Source organism: Haemaphysalis longicornis, unplaced genomic scaffold, assembly GCF_048455015.1.
Source record: "Haemaphysalis longicornis isolate Haplotype H1 unplaced genomic scaffold, Haemaphysalis longicornis Haplotype H1 scaffold_3, whole genome shotgun sequence".
NCBI lineage: Eukaryota > Metazoa > Arthropoda > Arachnida > Ixodida > Ixodidae > Haemaphysalis > Haemaphysalis longicornis.
In genome coordinates, this window is record NW_027526335.1 from 150,969,586 (window position 1) to 150,990,728 (window position 21,143).

The window sequence follows — 21,143 nt, forward strand, 5'->3', positions numbered from 1 at the left end:
TGTTTATATATTTTATAAATCGTGGGCTTCCTTCTCCAGTAGAAAACAAATTGCGTCAACTATTGCACTGTACTGACATCTAATACGTATGGTTTCATTAAAAAAACTTATGTCGTCTACAACTTCACTTTGCTTTATAAATACTCTTACATTACGCATGCTAAAGACATTCTCTACCTTATTTGGCCTATATGCACACGACATTGTGCATCAAGAAATATAGAGGGGTGGCCCAGTTACTTCACTTAGTTCGTGTTGGAGCAAACGGTGCCTAGCCAAGTGTTAGCTACATGGCCTACGGACCCGATAAATTACGCAGATTATGTTACCATTATATAGCGTGTTGCTGTATTACAGACATATAGCTTGTGTACTCGAGAGTATTAAATCTGCGTTGAGAGAGAACTTCAGGATATGTATGAGGCAATATACATACACTGCCTCGACGACATGATACGGCCTGGTACATGTCTTGATTTTGTGAGGACGAAGTTAGACAGCTAAGTTAATTGAATGCCTTTAAGAAGAAAGCATCCCCAATAAAGTGGAGCGTGGTAAATAACAGCAAGCCGATCTGCCACGCTTGGCCCAACCCCGAACCATTTTTTGCGCTATAGTACTCCATAGAAAGAACTGCCTAGGTAAAGTAATTTATTTAAACTTTTACTCCTACGAAATCATGGGTTTTATGAAGCAGAGTGGATACAGAACACATAGCAAGCATGCGCAGTGTAAACAAACTCTTGGCAATTTCAAGCTGGCATTGTTAAATAATGACAGTCAGCAATTGGACATACCGGTGTGACGGACCCCAACATTTCTTCTGTGCTCAAACTAGACAGTATTTGACGCTTAAAGACATGAAACTTCGCGTATGTTGTCAGCCATGTATGGCCTGTTTCTGCTCAGTAACTAAAAAAATACAACTTCTAGATATGCAAATTCTGTCGACGCCGCAGCCGCCACTACTGCAGCTGAACTTGGAGGCTGGCTAGCACGGTTTTCAACCACCTCATTCTGCCAAAATGTTCGAAATGTTTGGAAAACAAAAGTCCAGGCAGCACGCCCGCAAAACGCGAAAGCGTACGCCAATACACAGTCAAGTGAAATTCGCGGGGGATTTCTATGCGGCTGCAAACGACCGCAATGCCGTCCACAGTTGAGATCAAGGAATAGACATGGTGAAAAGCATTCCATTTTTGTGTGGAAAGGGGGACTGTAAGTACATTAGCACGAACTTTAGCGAATATATATATATATATATATATATATATATATATATATATATATATATATATATATATATATATATATATATATATATATATATATATATATAAACTGTACACGACAGCTCACTTCGAACAGATGAAGAAATAAAGTAAACATAGTAATAGCATTTGTTCGCTTGTTTAACATTAGTTTCATAACAACATTTTATACAATCGCATGTTCGGACTTTTATTAGTTTATTTTTAAAATCCCAACACGCACCTTATTACGCAATAACAGCCAGAGCCTTTCTGCGCGCCATATTTAATGTAGTGCAAAATAAATAGAGCGAAGCAAAACTTTCAAGTATATGTTCATTGACTAGGGTCTCGGAACCATATTTCCTGCTTGTGAAACGCAAAAGCAAAACTTTTTTATGCTTGCACTGTTCACGCAGTCCGCTTGGCCTCTGTACAGGTTCAGTCTCGATATATCCCCCAGCAACTGCGCAGGTTGTCCGTCACTATGCAGACGCACGGTGGCCTCAAATAGGGCCTCACCTGGTGACGTCTTCACCTGCAGAACGTACTCCGCAGCGCTCGCAATCGAGCTCCGCACAACTACGCGAGCTCTCTCAACAGCGCCAAGTGTAAGAGGTGCGCATAAAGCTCTGTAAGAATCAGTCATACTGTTGATGTGGTTAATCAACATTGTCGCCGCTAAGACTACTCCCTCACTCTTCGGACTCTCGGCTATGCTCGGTCGGCAAGCGCACCACTGCTCATCAATAGATGCATCTTCGCAACTCCGGTTTAAGGGAACTTTGGCAAAGAGGTTCACTGCTCGTTCCAGGATAGGCCCGTGGTGGTGGTCAGGGTAGCTGTCCAGGTCCAGTGGCCTTGGCTTCCCGTCGAAGTTGACCAGGCTGGCCAATGTGGTGTGCAGGTCGAATGGAGTAATGAGACGCCTAGAATTGATGTGGATGTTCCGCATGATCTCTGGGTGGTGGCGGCGGAAGGTGGGAGGAAAGGAGATGAACAGCGCCGGGAGCCTGTCCTCTAGCATTCCGGCATAGGTGGCCCTGACGGGACCCCAGCGGAACCCGTGATCACTCATGAAAAGCACGATCGTGTTGTCCAGGTAGGCGTCTTGGTGAAGAGACTCGAAAAAGAACCTGTAAATGTGAGGCAGGGTAGATTCATTAGTAACTCGGCCAGTGGAAATAAGCTAAAGAATATCTAATTCGTAGTATTTTTGGACGAGTACCCTGAGAGCCAGGACTGTGTAACGACCTGCACTCTCAACAACAATGCCTAACTGGAGCAAAAAACACATTTATCCGTTGTATTAGCGTAAATCGAAATAATTGGTAGAAGAGAATTTTGAAGAACCGTAATATAAATTCGAAAACTGAAATTTTTACAAAAATGATCACATGAAATAAAAAATTTGGGGCTTGTACACATCCTCATACTCCTAAAATCGATGACTAAACAAGAAATCCCGCAAAATAACGTTCCAATTACCAATAGCAAAATAGAGAAAATGAGCAAACCACGTAACGCCATTTATTTCCACAAAAATGAATCAATGGCGGAAGTACCCCAATCGTACGTTATGAGAGGTAAGTGGAGATAAAGTGAAACTGGTTGAACGGAGTTTCGAAAATCCAAAATGAAAATAAAAGAATGAAGAAATGAAATGACGCAATCAAAAACACTCATCCTCCAATAAACCTAAGATTTTATAGAAAAGACGGCGAAAGAACGTTGGAAATACCAATAGAAATAGGTAAAATGACCAAACCTTGCAACGCCCTACAAAGATGTGAAACTGGTGGAGAAGGTACATTTAGTCGCTCTAAATGTGTAAAGAGAGGTAAGTGGTCGAACAGAATTTCGAAAAACCAAATACTAAGTAAGATACAAAAAATAAGATTTTGCAAACATTTTCTGACGAAAACAAAATATCCATGCTGTGCATCGCCGCCAAAAACCAAAGGCTAAACAAGAAAGCCCGCAAAAACTTTAGAAATACGAATAAGAAGTATGAAAACTGAGTGTAACATGTTGGAGCCGACATTTCAAAGAAAATCCCATCAGGGCTGAAGTAACACATTTAGGCGTTACATTGGGTAAATGGGGATAATTGGCCACGCAAAATTTTGAAAAACCAAAATATTATAAAATGAAGAATGACAAGAATGAACTTAACCAATCAAGAACATCCATCGTATACACCTGTTCTAAAAACCGAAGCCTAACTTAACAAGCACGTAAATGAACTATGAAAATACGAATAAAAAGGAGTGAAATAGCACCAACCCTGCACTACCCCCCGCATATTGAAAAAAAAGCATAATTGCGTAGGTAAATGCACTTTATCTCCATAATGCTAAAATTTAAACCATATGCGGGATTAAGCAAAATAAACCTTAAAAACAACAAAATAATCCAAAGTCTTCGGCCACTCACAGGAAAATCTGTGAACAGCCCACCCTCTAGACAAGCGGGATAAGAATCCCATGAATTAGTAAACAATGCTCTAAAGGATTGCGCATTTTCTTTTACAATGGTCTACTAACGTTTGAGTATTCCTAGGCCGGTTCAGTTTCAGTACCCTCACGTTTTTAACAGAACAGTCCTTTAAGCTTCTTGTACCGCCGTATTTCGTAAACAGAAAAATATACCAAGAAAAATTCCCCCGCATTTCCCCGAGGGGGAGAATGTGAAAGTGCGAATGCACGGTTGTCGGCCCGCTTGCGGCGCTTGCGCTCGGCCCCCGCAGCCCACCGCCTCGCCGCCTTCTCTTCCATCTCTTCCATCGGGTTTGTAGTATCACGTGTACACCACGCAGTTATCAAGCCGCTATAACGCCGCTGAGTCGCCAACGCACGCCGCTGACGACGTAGTTCGAATGCGTTAAAGATATAAGGCGCGTCACTAACACTGATATCAGCGTCGCGTCCGTGGCTTGGTCGGTAGAGCGTCGCGCTGCGGCCGCAAAGTCCTCGGATCGAAACCTGGCGCCGGATGCTGTTTCTTTTTTAAATATAGAGGAGCACTGCGGACGCCTCCGCCGCCGCCGCCGGCGGTGGATGGTTTGGGGTCGCTTATAAAGTGCATTCGCACCTAAAAAAGACCGAGCACACGCGAGAGTGCGCCTCGTGAGGAGCGCGCGGCATCGGCCAGCTCGACCTTCGGGAACACTCTACCCAGCGTTCGTGGCGTGGTCTCTCACGTGCTGTTCTCCTCGCGAGTTCCCATGCGTTCGCGCCTGTAGTGGGAGCACAGACACCGAGTTTGCGCTACAGACGCCGAGTTCGCGAAGTCGGTTGCCGCGAGTTGCTTGCGCGTGGTAATGCGGTCAACTTTGGAAGCGATGTGAAATGCTGCGGACGAAACGATCCTGGCCTGCCAGTCATAGAGAATTTTCAGCGGCAAGTTCTGGAATTCCTGTGAGGTGCAACAGCCGGGTCTCCTACGAACGGAGAGGGGCCGCCACCTTTGCGGTTTCTCCAGCTTTGCACCACTAGTGTGAGCTGGGCCAATTTTTTTTTTTCGTGGCGCGGTATTTCTCTTCGTTCCTGCCGCTTTTGTTATTCGCGTTAGGATGCCGGGATGAATAGAATTTTGTGACTTCGTTAGTTTATTTGCAGTGTTTGTATTTTGATTTTTTTGAGTGGCACGCATGGTGGCGCTGGATTAAATACAGCTTGCTAACTTTGTTAGTGCATTTTGTCTTTCTAAGGTGATACTATTCTACTTTGTTCTCGGTATTTTTAGTCTTTTTAGGGATGGCGTCAGGGCGTTGGATTAGTTAGACCTTTGGCGTTTGACTACTGCATTATTAGTTTTTACTTTTTTACACTTCATTTTCGTGCAACAGACGATGTTTGCCAGATTTAGCTGCACCAAAAGCCCATAGTTTCACATTTTAGTATCAGCAGCCGAATCGGGTGTCTTTTCGTTTTGTTTTATATATCTCTTTTTGTATTTTTGTAAGAATGATCTGAACTTACACTACTGAAACAAAAAATGTCTGAACTTCGCCAACTAAGCATTTGTGTGCAGACACAGGGCGTTACACTTTTCGCCTTGGGGCTCGAAAAAGTTTTCGTACGCGTTAAAGATTGACTGTGCTTTCGCACAAACCAACGACCTCAAATAACATCACAGTTTTCAATTTCAAATTAATTTAGAATGGGTTGGGTAACAGCTCAGCATTCAGGGCCCAAACGTAAACGGCGAACTTATTAGTCTCAGAAAGCATTGCGAGTGGGAGTGGAATCGAAGATTTCTTTGCTGTGCAAAAACGCCTTGGCGGTAGTCGGTGGCGGGGCACTATCAAAGATGGGGCAGCTGTATGCATCCAGCCAGATACCTGGCCAACGATGTCTGACCAACGATCTCTAGAGACGTAGAGCCCGTGCTGCTCGTGGCTTGTACGAGCGCGACGTTAACCCATCTGGGTGCAAGCTGCATGGCCAAGCAAAACTTCACCACTGTTCGTTCAACAGCCACTGTAAAACGTAGGCATAATTTTGTTGTATTAAAATCATGTGATTTCGATATACCTTGCAAAAAGTTCAAATCTAGTGCATCTCCTAAGAAGCGCCAAACACAATAAAAACACTGACGTTGGCAGAAAGGGGAGTTAAAAAAAAAACGAGCCATCTCTCCTAATTCGAAACATGGGGATGGGCGAAGCATGCAGTGTATAGCTGTATCCAAAGGCTGTAAATCTCTCTCTTGCCACATGGCGAGTGAGCCGATTGGGCCACGTAGAAGCGCCAGTGGGAGGAGCAATCACACGCTTGTAAGGCGATGGGGTCTTCTCTTTCGTTGAACCAGATTTAAGCAATTTGCATGCCACATTGTCCCCAGTTTGGGGTAGTGGCAGGGGTCAACGCGAGTGCAGTACAACGACCACGCCTCCCACTGGGGGCTTTTCCTTGGTGATGACGAAGGCCCCGACACAAGGTAAGTACGCATTTTCTTGCTCCGACCTACTACCCGACCCAATCACACCTAGCATCGAGAGCCCGTCGGTACTTGAGTGCAACACAAACGTTAACCCGTCGACAAACAGCTTCTGCTTGTGATTGACGATTGCTGAAGCGAACCCGCAGCGTTCCACAAATCTTTAAATCATGTTAGTTTATTTTAAAGCGGTTCTATCCTGTATACACTTGTCTTTTACTATGCCTTGCGTTCTAGCTAGAGGTGTTAGAAAACGAGTGTCCCGGTGTTTTAGTACCGTGACCATAGGAGACGCCGACAGCCCGAGCCCCTGAGGAGCTTCGCCCCCCAAAATGAAATTGCGGTTTTCTAAGACCGGCGAAGCAATTGTGCTGGACAAAATATTTCATATTAGGAATCACTGAGACACTTACTTCAAATACCTGTTCTTCACAACTATTGCACAATAACTACTACAATTCAACCCAGCAAACTTACGGCAAACTTATTTCTTACGGTAATATATTTTATGACTCCCCCATCTGGGAGGATACATTCGAAATGGCAGCTGTTGTGACGGTCTTTACCAGCTTTAACCTCTCGCTCATGCTTTCCGCGCTCCGAGGAACATATATGCGGGCAGTCTAGTTTAATTCATAAGTACAGTTTCCTAGAACATGTTGTAATTCCATCGATTCTATTGGAAACTCGTAATATTTGCTCTATTGCCATCGGCCAGATAAATCAGGTGTTCAAAACCAGCTACCTCGCCTCTTTGCAAATTGACCCCCCCCCCCCGAACATTTACGTTGAGATTTGTTCTTTATAGATTGTTTACCTCCACTTTTATACCCACAGTCTTCTTTTGTGTACCTGCATTTAGTCTTTTTTTATAAAAAAATGAATAATTGCTCCCGTGGTTCGTTTTTTCCCGTGTACATTACTTCCGGTTAACTCCATTTTCCTTTTCAAAAAATTGCAAATACCACGAAGTTTTTTCCTTCATCCGTAGAAGAGCTGTTGTTTGATGTGTTTTTAGTAATCGCACTTAGGAAGCATTGGGATAGTGGCGCAGGACTTCCTCCGTATCACATTACCTAGTTCACGAAACCATGGCTCGAAGTCCCGCAGCGTCCTTACGGAGCACCTGCTGCACCTCTCCCGCTCCCTGCCCCCCTCTCCCCCCCCCCTTCTTTCACTTTAATCATACTGGCGCAAGTCTGACCTTTCTCCCGCCGGCTGTCAATCCTCAAAAAACACACCATCGTTTCTTTATCATCGTTTCTTGTCAAAAGGTCCTGCTGTCACACTCTGATTTTCTTTCGCCAACCGCAACCATTAGAGACACAACAGAACTTCCTGCCTCCAATGATGTAGTTCTTTGATTGCTATATTTAACGCTTAGGCACAGCCTCAAAGTAGCAACTGAACAACATTTCCCGCACCTTGAAAACATTTTTGCTCTATACTTTAAAACTCATTGTTCCACTTTATCTGACACTGAACAGCCCTGGACGGATTGCACTCATTTTTGCAAGCCTTATACAAACTATGCAGGAAGCGTTAAGAATGAATTAATTGGCCAGCGACGTTTCCAGGGGGGTTCCAAGGCCTAGTGAGAAACAATACTTACTTGTAGAGGTGGTCTACTTGGGATCCGCCATTAAAGTCGTCATGAGTTGCGCTGTTGAGCCAGACAAAGGCAAACGACGGCCAGTTCACAATCATCTGAGTATACGAACGTAGCCATTCGAGAAGCACCTCCGTTTCAGACTGAGCGCCAACACACAGGTGACAGTTTACCGGCTTTCTATGTCCGAAATCCCATTCGTAGGCTCGCATAAAAGGCCTGAAATAGAAATCAGTCGGCTGCTCCAGGAAGCCTTGCTTCAGGTAATTAAATGTGGAGAGTGCGGGATTGTCTTCGGCGTAGAACGTGGACCAACCATTCGCCGCAAATGACTTCCAGAGCATGGGCAGACTGTCCAGGAACTCGTTCTCCGACCAGATTCCGAATGCGAGCTCTTGTTCGGTGAGTCCAGTTAGGAGTGGTACGAGATTGGGGAACGTGTTGTCGCCAACTTTTGTATATCCATGCATCTCTACAGCGCCCATCCGCTCTTTCAGAAAGCGAACAGTTTCCGGGAACTGCCTGTGTGCATTTAGACGAGACACACCGTCCACACCAACGATGAGAACGCTGTACTGGTAGCCGGGATTCTCAGGCTTGAAGGACTCGTTAAATCGGCGCTGATATGATGGCTTGGGGTGGACGAAAGCGTGGTAGTTGGCGTAGAAGAGGGTGCCGCCATTGAAGCACTCCACTTTGATGAACTCGTACGGCATCTTCTGCCCGTTTAGAAGGGGAATGCATTTAGTTAAAAACCTGCAAAAGAGAAAGCATTCGCGGGCATTTTTTGTTCTCACGGCACTCCAACTAGCCGGCGCAGGGCCATACAAGGCCCACCCAAACTCCATTTGCGAATCCACACACTTTACGAAAAGCACAGCTTCAAAACTCACACGTGCGAACAGCACTTGTTTAAAAAGTGAGATGGCTTGAGAGAACACCAAAGAAAATGACGGAGCAAGAAAACATCAACGTATGAATCGGGTCCGAGACAAACGAAACATAATGTACGTCAACACCATCTTGGCACGTTAACTGCATACTGCAACTTCTTTTTGTTGACGCATGTGAATTCGCTAACTTTACAGCGAACCAGAAAAGAGTTGTAAACATTTACTTAATACTTTCTTGTGCTGAAGCCTTAAATGTGTATAACACGCTAGGGGGTAGTTTTGTGCCGTTTCTGTCTCACTTATTTACCAGAAAAGTCAGTAACAACGCGCCGTTTTCTACAAACCGTCGTCCTCACGGAATGTTTGACGTCAGCAGTAACGACGCAGACTATCTAGTACAATGAGTGCAATGTAAGAAATAGCGAACTTATAGATCCTGTTGCTAGTTTGTGTGAAAAAACAATAAATAAAGAAGCACGTTATAGCAGTCAGAAAGGAAAGTCATACGCATTTTCCTTTTTAGCTCTTTCATAAGAAGACTACGGGATCAGTTTTTGTCTGCACTTCTCAGAAACCAAGTCATACGTTACGAATTCACAATGCCTTACTAATAAAGCACACGTTACTCATTCCATTGTTATTTTAAAATTGGGGCAACTTCACACTAGTGGCGCGAACACTGGGATAACTCCGAAGCTGGCGGCCTCGCCTAGGTTATTCTTCTTTCGGCTCAATTTATGCATCGTTATGCTTACAGACCCGGCATGTTTTCTGCTTCGTTATGCTTTGACAATAAAAACTGGCACCGACCAAGAATGTTTAAAATCCAAAAAAGACGTTTCGGCTCCCGTACGGGTGCCTTGTTCACAATGAAAAGTGGGGGCGAAAGTGATCCGGTTATGTTTGCTTCAAGATGTGACGTAGGCAACGTGCGTACACGTGGGGGAAGTTTCCGTCATTGCGATTAAGTGTGTGCTCCGTGGTCTGGATTGTCAGGGATTCAAGATAAAGGCGAGAGGTGCAATTCTTCTCTTTTCCGATTATTTTCGCATTGGCCCAATCTATTTCATGGTGAGTTGCTTCTGCGTGCTCAGCGAGAGCGTTAGAAGACACGTCCTTCTTTCTTACGTCGTACATGTACTGCTTGAGCCTTTGTTGAAAAATTTTCTGTCTCGCCGATGTAGCTTCGGTTGCAATCTACACAGGGAATGCTGTAGACAACGCCTGGGAACTTTTCCTCTGTGAGCTTGTCCTTCACGTTCACCAGGGAGTGAGTTGGCACATGCGCTACCTTTACACTGTAGGAGCGCAGAACACGCGCCAAGTGCTCGCTAATTCCAGGAACATACGGTATCGGAGCAAGACGATTGGGACGCATGTTGCCGGACATCGCAGGACGTTCTAGCTGACGTCCCACGGAGCGCACAAATGACTGAGGGTAGCCACTTCCAGAGAGGTCCCGATGCACGTGCTGTATGTCGGCGGCGACATCTTCCGGTTTTTTGCAAACCCTCTTCGCACGGCTTACAAGCGAGGTGATTACAGACCGTTTGCCGGAGGCCGGGTTCACAGACTTAAAATACAGGTAGCGATTCGTCTGGGTGCTCTTTCTGTACACGCTGAACGTCAAGGATTTTTCTTCGCGCTTTACCAGGACGTCCAGAAGGTGCCAGTTTTTATTGTCATGTGTTTTCCTGACCAGACAGGCTTCCGTCCAACCCTCGATTTCGTCGTTATGCTTTGATACTCGGTCAAAATTTCTGCGTGGTGCCGTCCTGAGTCCCCCAAATAGCCATGAATACTCGGTCATCAAAGTTTGTACAATCTACGCGTGCCGACGGGCTTCGCGGTGAATCTCCAAGATTAGCAGAGACCGCAGCGGGACAAGCGTTTGCTCGAAATTTTTGAACTCGTTCTGTGGCCACCGTTCGGTGCCCACCATTAGGCTTGAATGGTCTGGCGTGTGGGACTCTCAGAAGTTGATTAACGTAATCACTTGTCAGCCTTATGGCTCGTAGCATTTTGGCAATAATTCGTGTCTTTATAAAGTCAAAACTGCAATACTCGTCGCAACAAGTGATATATTCAGACACCCGCAACGCGTTTCCAAAGCCGTGCCTGTATCAGTTGTATCGGGTCTCCGACAGGTGGGGGCACTAGCCCCGCCCGAGCGCGGCGATGCAAAGCTATGGTGAAGTGGTGCCGGCGCGCGTGTTGACGTCATCACTTTTCGATGTTTTTCTACGCACGTTCGCCGGCCCAACCACCTGCCTAAACAGCATGCTATGTATTAACAACTCTGCTACAACCCCTTTTATTGGGGTTAGCAGTATTACTAAATAAATAAATAAAATAAATAAAATAAATAAATAAACAAATAAAATCACTCAAAACTCGGCGGACGATAACGCTACTCCCTAATGTAAAATTTGTGCCCTGGACGAACTGCAGTCTTCTGGTTGACGGTGCATACCTGCTGCGTCTCATGAAGTGATCGCAGCATCAGCGAACGCACGAAGGCACCCGATATACTCTGGCGTTGTCTCGTAGCGACTCACCGCGGCGGACCTTGTCTCGCTCCCTTCGCCATCCTTTCATTCCCCGCTTCCCACCTCGTTCTGTCTTCGGAGGCCGATTCCTTCTCTCGGTGATCTCGTAGCACGTCGCCGCCGGAGAGAATGGCTGACGCCGTCTTGGCATACCGCCCTCTTCCTCACACTTATTTCCTACATTCTTCCCCCGCTTTCCGGCTTGTTCTGTGTCGTTTCTTTTTGGTGTTCCCTTCAAGGATGACGGCGCCGTGAAACCACAGAATCGGGCGCCTAAGGGGTGCGCACTAAAAAAGTGAATCCTAATTCTTCGCTTGGATAATGCCGGCTTTTTAGTGCGCAGCTCTTAAGCGTCCGCTCCTGTTGTTTCATAGCGTCGTCGTCCCTCGTTCTAACCGAGCAAATGTAGGGAACACCAAAAAGAAACGACACAGAACAAGCTGGACAGCGGGGGAAGAAAGTATGAAAAAAGAGTGAGGAGGACGGTGGTATGCCAAGACACCGCGCGCCTTCTCTCCGGCGGCGACGCACTCCGAGATAACAGAGAGAAGGAATACAGAAGACAGAACGAGGTGGGAAGCGGAGGATGAAATAATGGCGAGAGGAGTGAGACAAGGTCCCCCGCGGTGAGTCGCTACGAGAGCGCCCGCTTCTGTGGTTTCACGGCGCCGTCGTCCTTGGTTGTAACCGAGCAAATTAAGGGAACACCCAAAGGAAACGACACAGAACGAGCGGGAAAGCGTGGGAAGAAAGTATAAAGAAAGTGTGGGGAGGAGCAGGGTGGTATGCCCAGATAGCGCCAGCCTTCTGTCTGGCGGCGGCGCGCTACGAGATAACCGAGAGAAGGAATAGGACACCGAAGACAGAACGAGCTGGGAAGCGGAGGATGAAAGTACAGGGAAAGGCGCGAAACACGGTTTCCCGCGGCGAAGCGCGACGAGACAACGCCAGAGTATATCGCGCGCCTTCGTGCGTTCGCTGACGCGGGGATCACTTCATGAGATGCAGCAGGTATGCACCGTCACCCGAAAGACTGCAGTTCGTCATGGACACAAATTATCATTAGGGAGTAGCGTAATCGTCACCAAAATTTTGTTATAGAGAAAAGTAGTCAAATTTAGTTTCGAACCCCGGTGAGGCCGCTGCGAGTTACATGGGGTGTTTTCATTACTGAATGTTCAAAATAAATGAGTGATCTCGAATATTGCTGAATTGAGGGAGCACTGATAACTGTAGTTGACCTGCACCGAGAAGCTACAAGGAGAAGCTACAACTGGATTTTGCGGTGATGTGCGGCCCTCGGTTCAAACTCACGTGATTCCTAAGCAGGGCCATGGAACGCGCTTGCATAAATTTCTGCCCGTTCTTCCTGCAATGTTAGCTACGCGGTATGTCAGTACTCTCACAGTCGGATCGCCTTTACGGCAAGAAGAAAAAACAAGTTTTCGTTGCACGGAATGCTATTTCGCTGTTTTGTTCTCTGTAATTATACACTCGGAATTTCAAAGGTGACATTAAATATCGAACAACGTATCGCTTTTCCTGCGGGGCTTTATTTTTTCTTATTCTTAGCATTATTTTTTCTTATATTTTTAGCTTTGTTTTTTAGAAGAAATTAATGAAGGCTCATTTTTCTCTTCGTTAGCAGTCCTTTTCATCGCAACATAAACAGTACGATTCAAAGAAACACCGACGAGTGCGCACACACCAATGAAATAGGGAGCTGGAGGAAGGGGTAGTAAGTAGAAGCGTTATGTTCAGAGCCAGATTTATTTCCTCGCAGCTTCTCCTATTATAGGCCGCCGTTTACCTGCTTGTTTGTTTTATAAACTTGAACCACACCTGATGTAAGAAGAATCGGTTCTTTTCGGGCCAATATTTGTAAATATTTTGACTACACCCTTTCACAAAGGCTGAGAATCTGATCGAAATCGAAACTGAAACGAATACCGCTGTGTGCCATAGAGATTCCTGCTTGTTTTGCAATGCTTACAGATGTGGAGTTTGTGGGATTTTTACACGCATGTGTTAAGCCGCAATACACACTTATATTACACATAGATTTCTCTACTGTACCGCTTATCAACAGAAAATGAACTAATTTCTACTGTACCGCTTATCAACAGAAAATGAACTAACACAGGCTCCACGAGTTCATTTTCGGAAATAACGCGTTCTGGTGCAAACCATAGCGCGAAGAGATGTACGACATGGCGGTACCAGCCCCTGCGATTTCACCACTTTATGCGCTATTTGTTAAGTGCCGATACCACCAGTGCTGTGTGTGTGGGATCGGGACTCCGATAAGCCAATAAAAACCAACTCTCTTTCGCACTTTCGTGTCCTTTGGAGACCTGTTATTTACCGGGCTATGTAAACACTTGAAGGCTTTGTAGCGTACTCGCTCTGCTATTAAGGCAAGTGATCGCCTGACTCCGCAGAGGCGCCATTGGCCAATTTCTTGTTCCCTTTAGAGGTCAAATTCTTTCTTGTTCTGTCTGCAGAATAAACAATTTTCATACAGATTTAGCCATGGTTAGAATTAATGGCCAAATACGCCATGTTTTTCGTCGATGTCGCATATTTTTACACCTTCGAAGTGGAGTTCTATATATTCGCATAAACGACGCGAACAATATACCCCCCACGTTTTAAATTGTACAGTTTTTAGTTTTCAACACGAGTGCGCATTCAGTGTGATAGCAATTGAGGGAGCTGAAAGCTACTTCACAACTACCTATGAGCCTTTGTAAAAGTCAACGTAACTGATGCTCCGCTTTTTCTTGTCTTTTTAACCTTAGATAGAATCGGTCACAAAAAAGTGTCACAAAATACCCAAAGCTCTGTTATCCAGTAAACAGAAATTACTCATACACACTCGTTATCGTTGTCACTTTGTAGCTTCGTTGTCCGGAAGAAGGGCCTATAGCAACAATGAATGCCAAGCACCGGCGTTTTCTTGAGTACTTGCAGTAGAAGAGGGTCGTTAATGTATATCCGGTCACCCTGAAAGAATGCAAAACAGATAGCATCACGTGATGTGGTGATTTAATGTGGTTAGCACAGTACAAATGATTTTGGCACGTGATCTTTCACTAACTGCCGCGCAGTGTTCACGCATGGTGAATGAAGCGTTCCGCAGTTGAAAAGCCATGGCGGCCATATTACTCGAACATCAGCACCCAGATTTATGCAAAGGGACGCTTGAGACGTGAAAATGCCAAAAACACAGCGAACACCAAATATTCGATTTCCTGATTCGGCGTTTCTCCGTCGCAAACATAACATCAAGACATGGATCCTCACTGATTTCACTGCTACTTTTACGTCACCAAACTCAGTTTCTAGTTTTAGACTAGTACTTCGCCTCGTTAGTGGACATTCTGTGGAGTTCATGCAACTGTCTCCATCGTCATGTGCAGATGTGTTGGATTTCGCTGTTGCGGTGATGGAAGTATGACTCTTCCCCCTCTTGGAATGCTGTGTTCTGTACCTGTTCTCCTAATGCAAAATAAGAAGACCACAAAACAATCCGTTCCCAAATGCATGGATTTTCCAGTTGCTACAGAAGGCTTTCAAGCCACAACCTACAGTGCTCCGTTTTCTGTGAAATAATAACAAGAGTGAATACATCGTTTTACGAGAACCTCAAGTAATTTCATTAGGAACCGCTCCCTTACGGATGGGTATACGTGAAGACCCTCAAAATAAAACAGATTAAAACGGTGCTCATGCACGTTGTCGCAAAGCTTGGAAGAGTTAACTGTTACGCCATAGAAACATCGTTAGTCGATTGGTGTCCTTTTCAAGCCGGCATTTGGTAGTTTTGGGTGGAAAAAAATATCCTCAATATGGCTGATCTGCACATTGGACACTTACAGTCTGCATGTGAAGCCCCAACGTGCTGCTCGAGACGGGATTATTGAGGGAAAAATAAGATGCCAGGCACCGGTAAGAAGCAAAACCGAAAACACGTATCATTGCCCTGGAAACGAGTGTTTACGTATTAGTTGGCCGGAAACCTTTCCTTTGTTATTGATTTGCTTATTTTCGGTTGCCAGCGCCACGTACCTCTACGCCTGGCTATGCTCCGTCTCACAGCGGGGCACCCCTATTTTGATGGAAGCGTCAAGCCACAACCATACATCTTCTTTGAGAAGAAAGCATTGCTTAAGACTGGCTAACTGAATATTAAGACATTTCACATGGTTTAACAACGCTGTTGGTACTGCCGTAGCTCCCGTAGTACATTGCTGGCCCCGGCTGTTTGATAATGACGTCTGTGTTTTATTATGATTTCCAAAAAAGTCTCAGATAATATTGTACTTCTTTGAATTCTCGGTTGTTGTCTGCATTGGTTTCTCTTGATGGTACTTCTTACGCTGTTTTTGTGTAATGACGTGCGTAATTTCAGCAATAATGGCGGTATTCTGGAAATAAATAAATAAATAAATAAATAAATAAATAAATAAATAAATAAATAAATAAATAAATAAATAAATAAATAAATAAATCAATAAATAACTAAATAAATAAATAAATAAATAAATAAATAAATAAATAATTTCTAGGTACGGACACAATTTCCAAATAGCCGGTGACAGAATACCGCGATAAGGTTCGCCCACTTCCCACACCCCATCTGATTGGTTAGGCCACTCTTTGTTGCCTACAGTTTGCCCGCTTATTTCGGAGGAGAAGTTTTGAGGCAGTGTTAACTGTGAGCAATAAAGGAGTGTTCGAAGAATCGAACCGCTGAAAAACTCAACAGGGGGCAAACATTTTTAATGTTTTTGAAATATCACGTACTCCACCGCCGGTCAGGCTAAAAGCCAAATCACCGTTGAAGGCTACGAATCAAATGAAAACCCGTTGGTATCACTAACACCCGCTCAAATGTCGACAGACAGACGTTATAGCTATTCCTGGCCCCAGAAAAATGGCTGCTGAATCAGGTAACGAAGCCTCGCCAGCGTGCTCAGGAACACAACGCCGCAGTCGCTGAGCTATGGTTAAAAATGCTTAAATATATTTTCTTGGCATCACAACAGTTTTTTTAGTACGCAAACACTGGGTGGATGAAGCACAAAAAACGTCGTGCGCATCCATTCAAGCCGTTGAGCAGTTTCGATTGATTGATTGTGGGGTTTAACGCGCCGACGCAACGCAGGCGATGAGGCGCGCCGTAGTGGAGGGCTCCGGATTAATTTTGACCACCTGGGGATCTTTATCGTGCGCCGAAATCTCGTACACACGGGCGTTTTTGCTTTTCGCCTCCATCCGAAAAGCGGCCGCCGCGGCCGTTGAGCAGTTTCAAGCCATTGTTATACCCTGATACCGTTATGATACCCTTATAGCCTTACACCAATGTATCATTAATATAACCTTTAGCACATACAAGAAGAGGTGTATTGGGAACCATTTTATTAAGCCAGTAATCAATTGACTTTCCCTCTGTCAAAGAGTTCAATCAAGCAAAAAATTAGAGTGCAATTAACTGAAAGGTCTACCACAAAAAATCTGCATGCGCACTCTGAAGCGCGTGTGCGTACCTTCATTCCGGTCACCGCGTTACAGAACGCCTTACAAGCAAGAATTATGCTGAGTCACATGCACACACGTCATAAAGAACAGTAAGGTAACTTTGGTTACGTTTATAAAATCCACTGAACCAAATGGGGATTGACTACCCATCCGAAAAATATGCATCAGGTCGTCGTACAGTTTTTTGCTAAAGATTTTAGGACTCTTGAACGTCTGAAAAAATTGGCCCAAAAATTTAATGTCAATTACGTCATTGGGGGAGAATAACAGAAACGGTAGTTTTATATTTCGGGGCTTCAACAAATATTACGATTTATTGTAACGTGGAAACAGGTTTTGTTTACCTTGGTGAACGTGAGATTTGGAAAATCCATCGAGCAGTCAATTCTTTCCATCTTGCTAACATGAGGCGCGATGCTGGGATCGAAAAGGTCCATTTTTGGTATCTTGCAGGACGGCGTGTCAATAATGAACCGCTCGTACGTGAGTTCCGCTTGCGATGAAGTGGGTTCATCGACTGACATTGAAGGTTGCTTTGTCAGTGAGCGCGAGAGCACTGTTTCGTACGTAGCCTTGTTGACATCACCTCGGCCGGCGCGTCTCAGAAGTGGAACTATGTCCATCTGCATCCCATTTGCCAAGTCCTGCACCGCTGGTCTAAGCCGACCATGACGTCCAGAGAGCCCGAGCAAGCAGAGAGCAAAAACAGCTGCGAGTATAATAGTGGCCTTAACTGAAATTATAGAAAGAATGAGAAAAATAATCAGCAAGCCATCATTTTGAGAGTATGGGCGTTTTGTTACGCACAAGCAGCAAGAACAACCACCAAAAAGACTCGATTAAAATGGGAACTCAAATCGGCAAAGAAAATCAAAAGCGCAATGATAGCAGGGACCATAGAAGCTGAAGACCAGCAATGCCAATTCTCTGATCAGCTTGGCGCATTTTTCTGGGTTGTGGCTTCGGAAGTGAGTACTGGTTTTGTGTCTCGCTCCCTCCCTCCCTCCCTCCTTCCTCCCTCCCTCCCTCCCTCACTCCCTCCCTCACTCACTCACTCACTCACTCACTCACTCACTCACTCACTCACTCACTCACTCACTCACTCACTCACTCACTCACTCACTCACTCACTCACTCACTCACTCACTCACTCACTCACTCACTCACTCACTCACTCACGCACCTATTACTCACTGACTGAATTTGGCTACACATTTGACATGAGCAACTGGGTTTTGTTTTCCTAATTCTTTCTGATCGTTCTTTGTCAACACTTTCCTTAGCACAAGCTTGTTTTATTGAGGCCGATGAGGCCGATTAAATTGACACTGTAAGATTTTTCTCTGTCTGCGCGTGGCCAGTCTTAAAAGAGTCCTGAGGCCAAAAGAGATTCAGAACGATCGTACACTGGCGCACATACCTTTGGACGACAAAGCGCGCGGACAGGCCGACCGTGTGGAAAAGCGGTGTTGAGTCAGTGGCGGCATCACGCGGTCTCAACAATGAGTGCAACATAGAGGGACGACGTGTTTCTATCGCGTTGCTTGTGCAGCAGAACTGTCTTGACGACCACGGTAGAGACAACGTGGGCTGACGTTCTCCAAGTCGCATCGTTGCCGAAGTTGCGCGGATCAGGAGCGGGTGGCGGCCGCAGCGAGGGGGCGAGGAACCCGAGCCGGCGAGCGCTCTCGGCGAAGGAGATAGTGACACTCCTTTCGGCCCTGCACCCAGTAGTGCGGGGAGCCGTGGCGGCCTGGTATCTGGACACGGAGGAAATGCTTGGCGGAGGCAAGAATCGGTTAGCGGATGTCGGGACGCGCGGCCACTCCGTTAGGCTAATAGGCAAGACGAAAACAATAGAAAAGACTGTCTGTGAAGTTTTCAAACATTGAGCGCGCAGTAACGGAACCTCCACAGTGACGGGCCAGTATAAGATGCTATGCACAGCTCGGCGTACACAATCGCTGTATAGAGGCTTTGTAATCATTTTTAACACTCCCGAACGCATGGAAAATCACACGGTGTGCTGCGCCACGGTAAAAGATGCTGGTTATTTCAGAATGGTGCTTGCTTGCAGCACTCGCGTGTATGTGACGAATTAATAAAAAATTACACTAAAATTTCAAAACAGTGATGGAATTATTCAGGCTATCATATACCGCTCGACAGTCACAATGATTTGATCGACATGAAGGCCTGCAATATAATTCTACCCGCGCAGGAAAAGACGAAACTGTGATTTTTAAATTAAAATAACTCTTTTTTTTGTTATTGAAGGAAGTTTTTTATTGCAGGCTGCTAAAGGCGCTATATATAAGCCGGTGTAATCAGTTCCTTTAAAGAGTCTTCTTTCGCATTTAAACTTTTGCGAACGCGTGGAAAGTCACGCAGTACGCCATGGTAAAATGGGCTGTCAACTTTGAAATCATGCTTTCTTCTATCATTCGCGTTAATGTCGCGAGTAAAAGAAAAAAATGTATATATAGATAGTAAAATAGAGATGGCTGATTGGAACCTTAAGGCTATTGCGTACCGGTCGACAGTTGTTCGATAGGCACGAAGGTATCCAATAAAATGCTTCACCTGCAAGGAAAGAGCGGTTTTTTTAATGATTTATAACTCTTATTGTTGTTGTAAGTAGTTTGGCAGGCTTTGCACGCTGGAAAAGGCACCCGACACTTGGCTCATACTTAAATGCTACGTAGGGCATTGGGAGTTTTTATACGAACCCAGAATTTTGCGTCGTTTTGGCGGCTACAGGAAGGAACCTTGAACACCCTTCTGTTGCCGATGCCTCAAGGAGCATTGAAAAACATGTCACATTTGCTGTTGCGACCCCACGCCACCAAGGGCTTTTTACTGATCACTTTTGCCCTGGCGGCACCAATTTCATTCATTGCGCTCCTGAAAGTGAAAGTTTTACGTTTTTCTAGAATTTTTTTATGCGACGATGACACCAGTAACATTCACCACCAGCACCATCCTCCACATTGTCATCGTTATTGTATAGAACCCCTGATTTAACCAACAGCTTTCCGGTGTCATCGTACTGGTTGGCTGGGCGAATTGCAGTAAACTCAGACCTCGTTACGAGTTTCACAGTCAAAACCATTTTGAACAGGTCACTTTAAAAGATAAAAAAGTCGTTCAAATATCATTCAAAAAATGTCGTTCAATAATCGAGAAGTACTACTAATAGCTGACGCAAAAAGATTTTAGTTGAATTGTATGCCTCCATCAGAAATTCTCGTTATCAAAAGATAAGGAGCTGCATTAACTTTCTTTTGTCCCTATATTCTTCATGCAAAGGCACATAGCATATATATATATATATATATATATATATATAGTTAACGCCGCCTTATAGTTTATGACTTTAGGAACAACATGAAATAACTAAATTGTAGAGCTCACAAGAATACAACCATCTACATACACCGTTGTGTTTACCCCTCACCATATAGATGCAAGCATACTTCACCCTAGATTTTCGTTTCTTCTAAATGTTTGTTCTCTCTCTCTCTCTCTCTCTCTCTCTCTCTCTCTCTCTCTCTCTCTCTCTCTCTCTATCTATCTATCTATCTCTCTCTCTCTCTCTATCTATCTCTCGTCATTAGGCGCTCAGAAGCAAACATCTCTGTGTGGTGTAGTTGGATCTGCCGCCCAATATTTTTTCTGGTCTCAAGGGGTAGTCTGACTCTCGAACGATGAGATGCATAAAAACGCATTGAACATATAGATCGGGAAAAAATATCTCGCAAATTGTATTTGTGTTGCTATATCCAGAGCATTTTAGCAGTAAACTTCCTTTTCCTGACGCCTTACTACTTGCAACTTCTTTCTTGACAGCCCACAAAGAAAGAAATGTACATGTACTTTAAGACACCCATAACATTTTCTGCCAGAAACTTTCTTTTCTCATTGTTGCCTAGTTTTGTGGCGATGCAAAAAAAAACAGTACCATTTGAAATTGAAATTGTAAATTAGAAAGGCTTTGTACCAAGTGGACCCCTCATCCGACGTCAACCAACGTGTTGTAATTTCTGGTGTGATTTGCCAACATAATTCTTTTGTTATATGTTTTTGATTGTCTGCCCCATAATTTCCTAATCTGTGTCAAGTGAGAGACATAAAACTGCGTGCATTCTTAAATAATCATTTTATTTCACATCCCAGTCACCAGGACTCGCTTCTGTTGTAATGGCGGGAACGTTCGGGCTGGCTTGCCGTCAGCGGTGACTTCAGGACCACTTCACTACGTTGTTCATGATAGCGCTTTTTTAAATGCGCATGGATTTCTTCGTCGGGGGTTGTCGTGCGTTGGCCGGAGTGCGCCTAGCAACAGCTGGGGCGC

General features: G+C 44.9%; 1 protein-coding gene across 1 annotated transcript; it reads right to left on the reverse strand.

Annotated features, from left to right (window-relative positions):
- Window positions 1-1,306: 1,306 nt before the first annotated feature.
- Window positions 1,307-18,567, reverse strand: LOC144175124 (uncharacterized; the record flags this gene model as incomplete). Its single annotated transcript, XM_077704204.1, is given in 5 exon segments — window positions 1,307-2,386; window positions 7,807-8,559; window positions 14,124-14,251; window positions 17,134-17,522; window positions 18,210-18,567. Coding segments are annotated over 5 exon segments (2,130 nt in total). The 3' UTR covers window positions 1,307-1,593.
- Window positions 18,568-21,143: the final 2,576 nt, after the last annotated feature.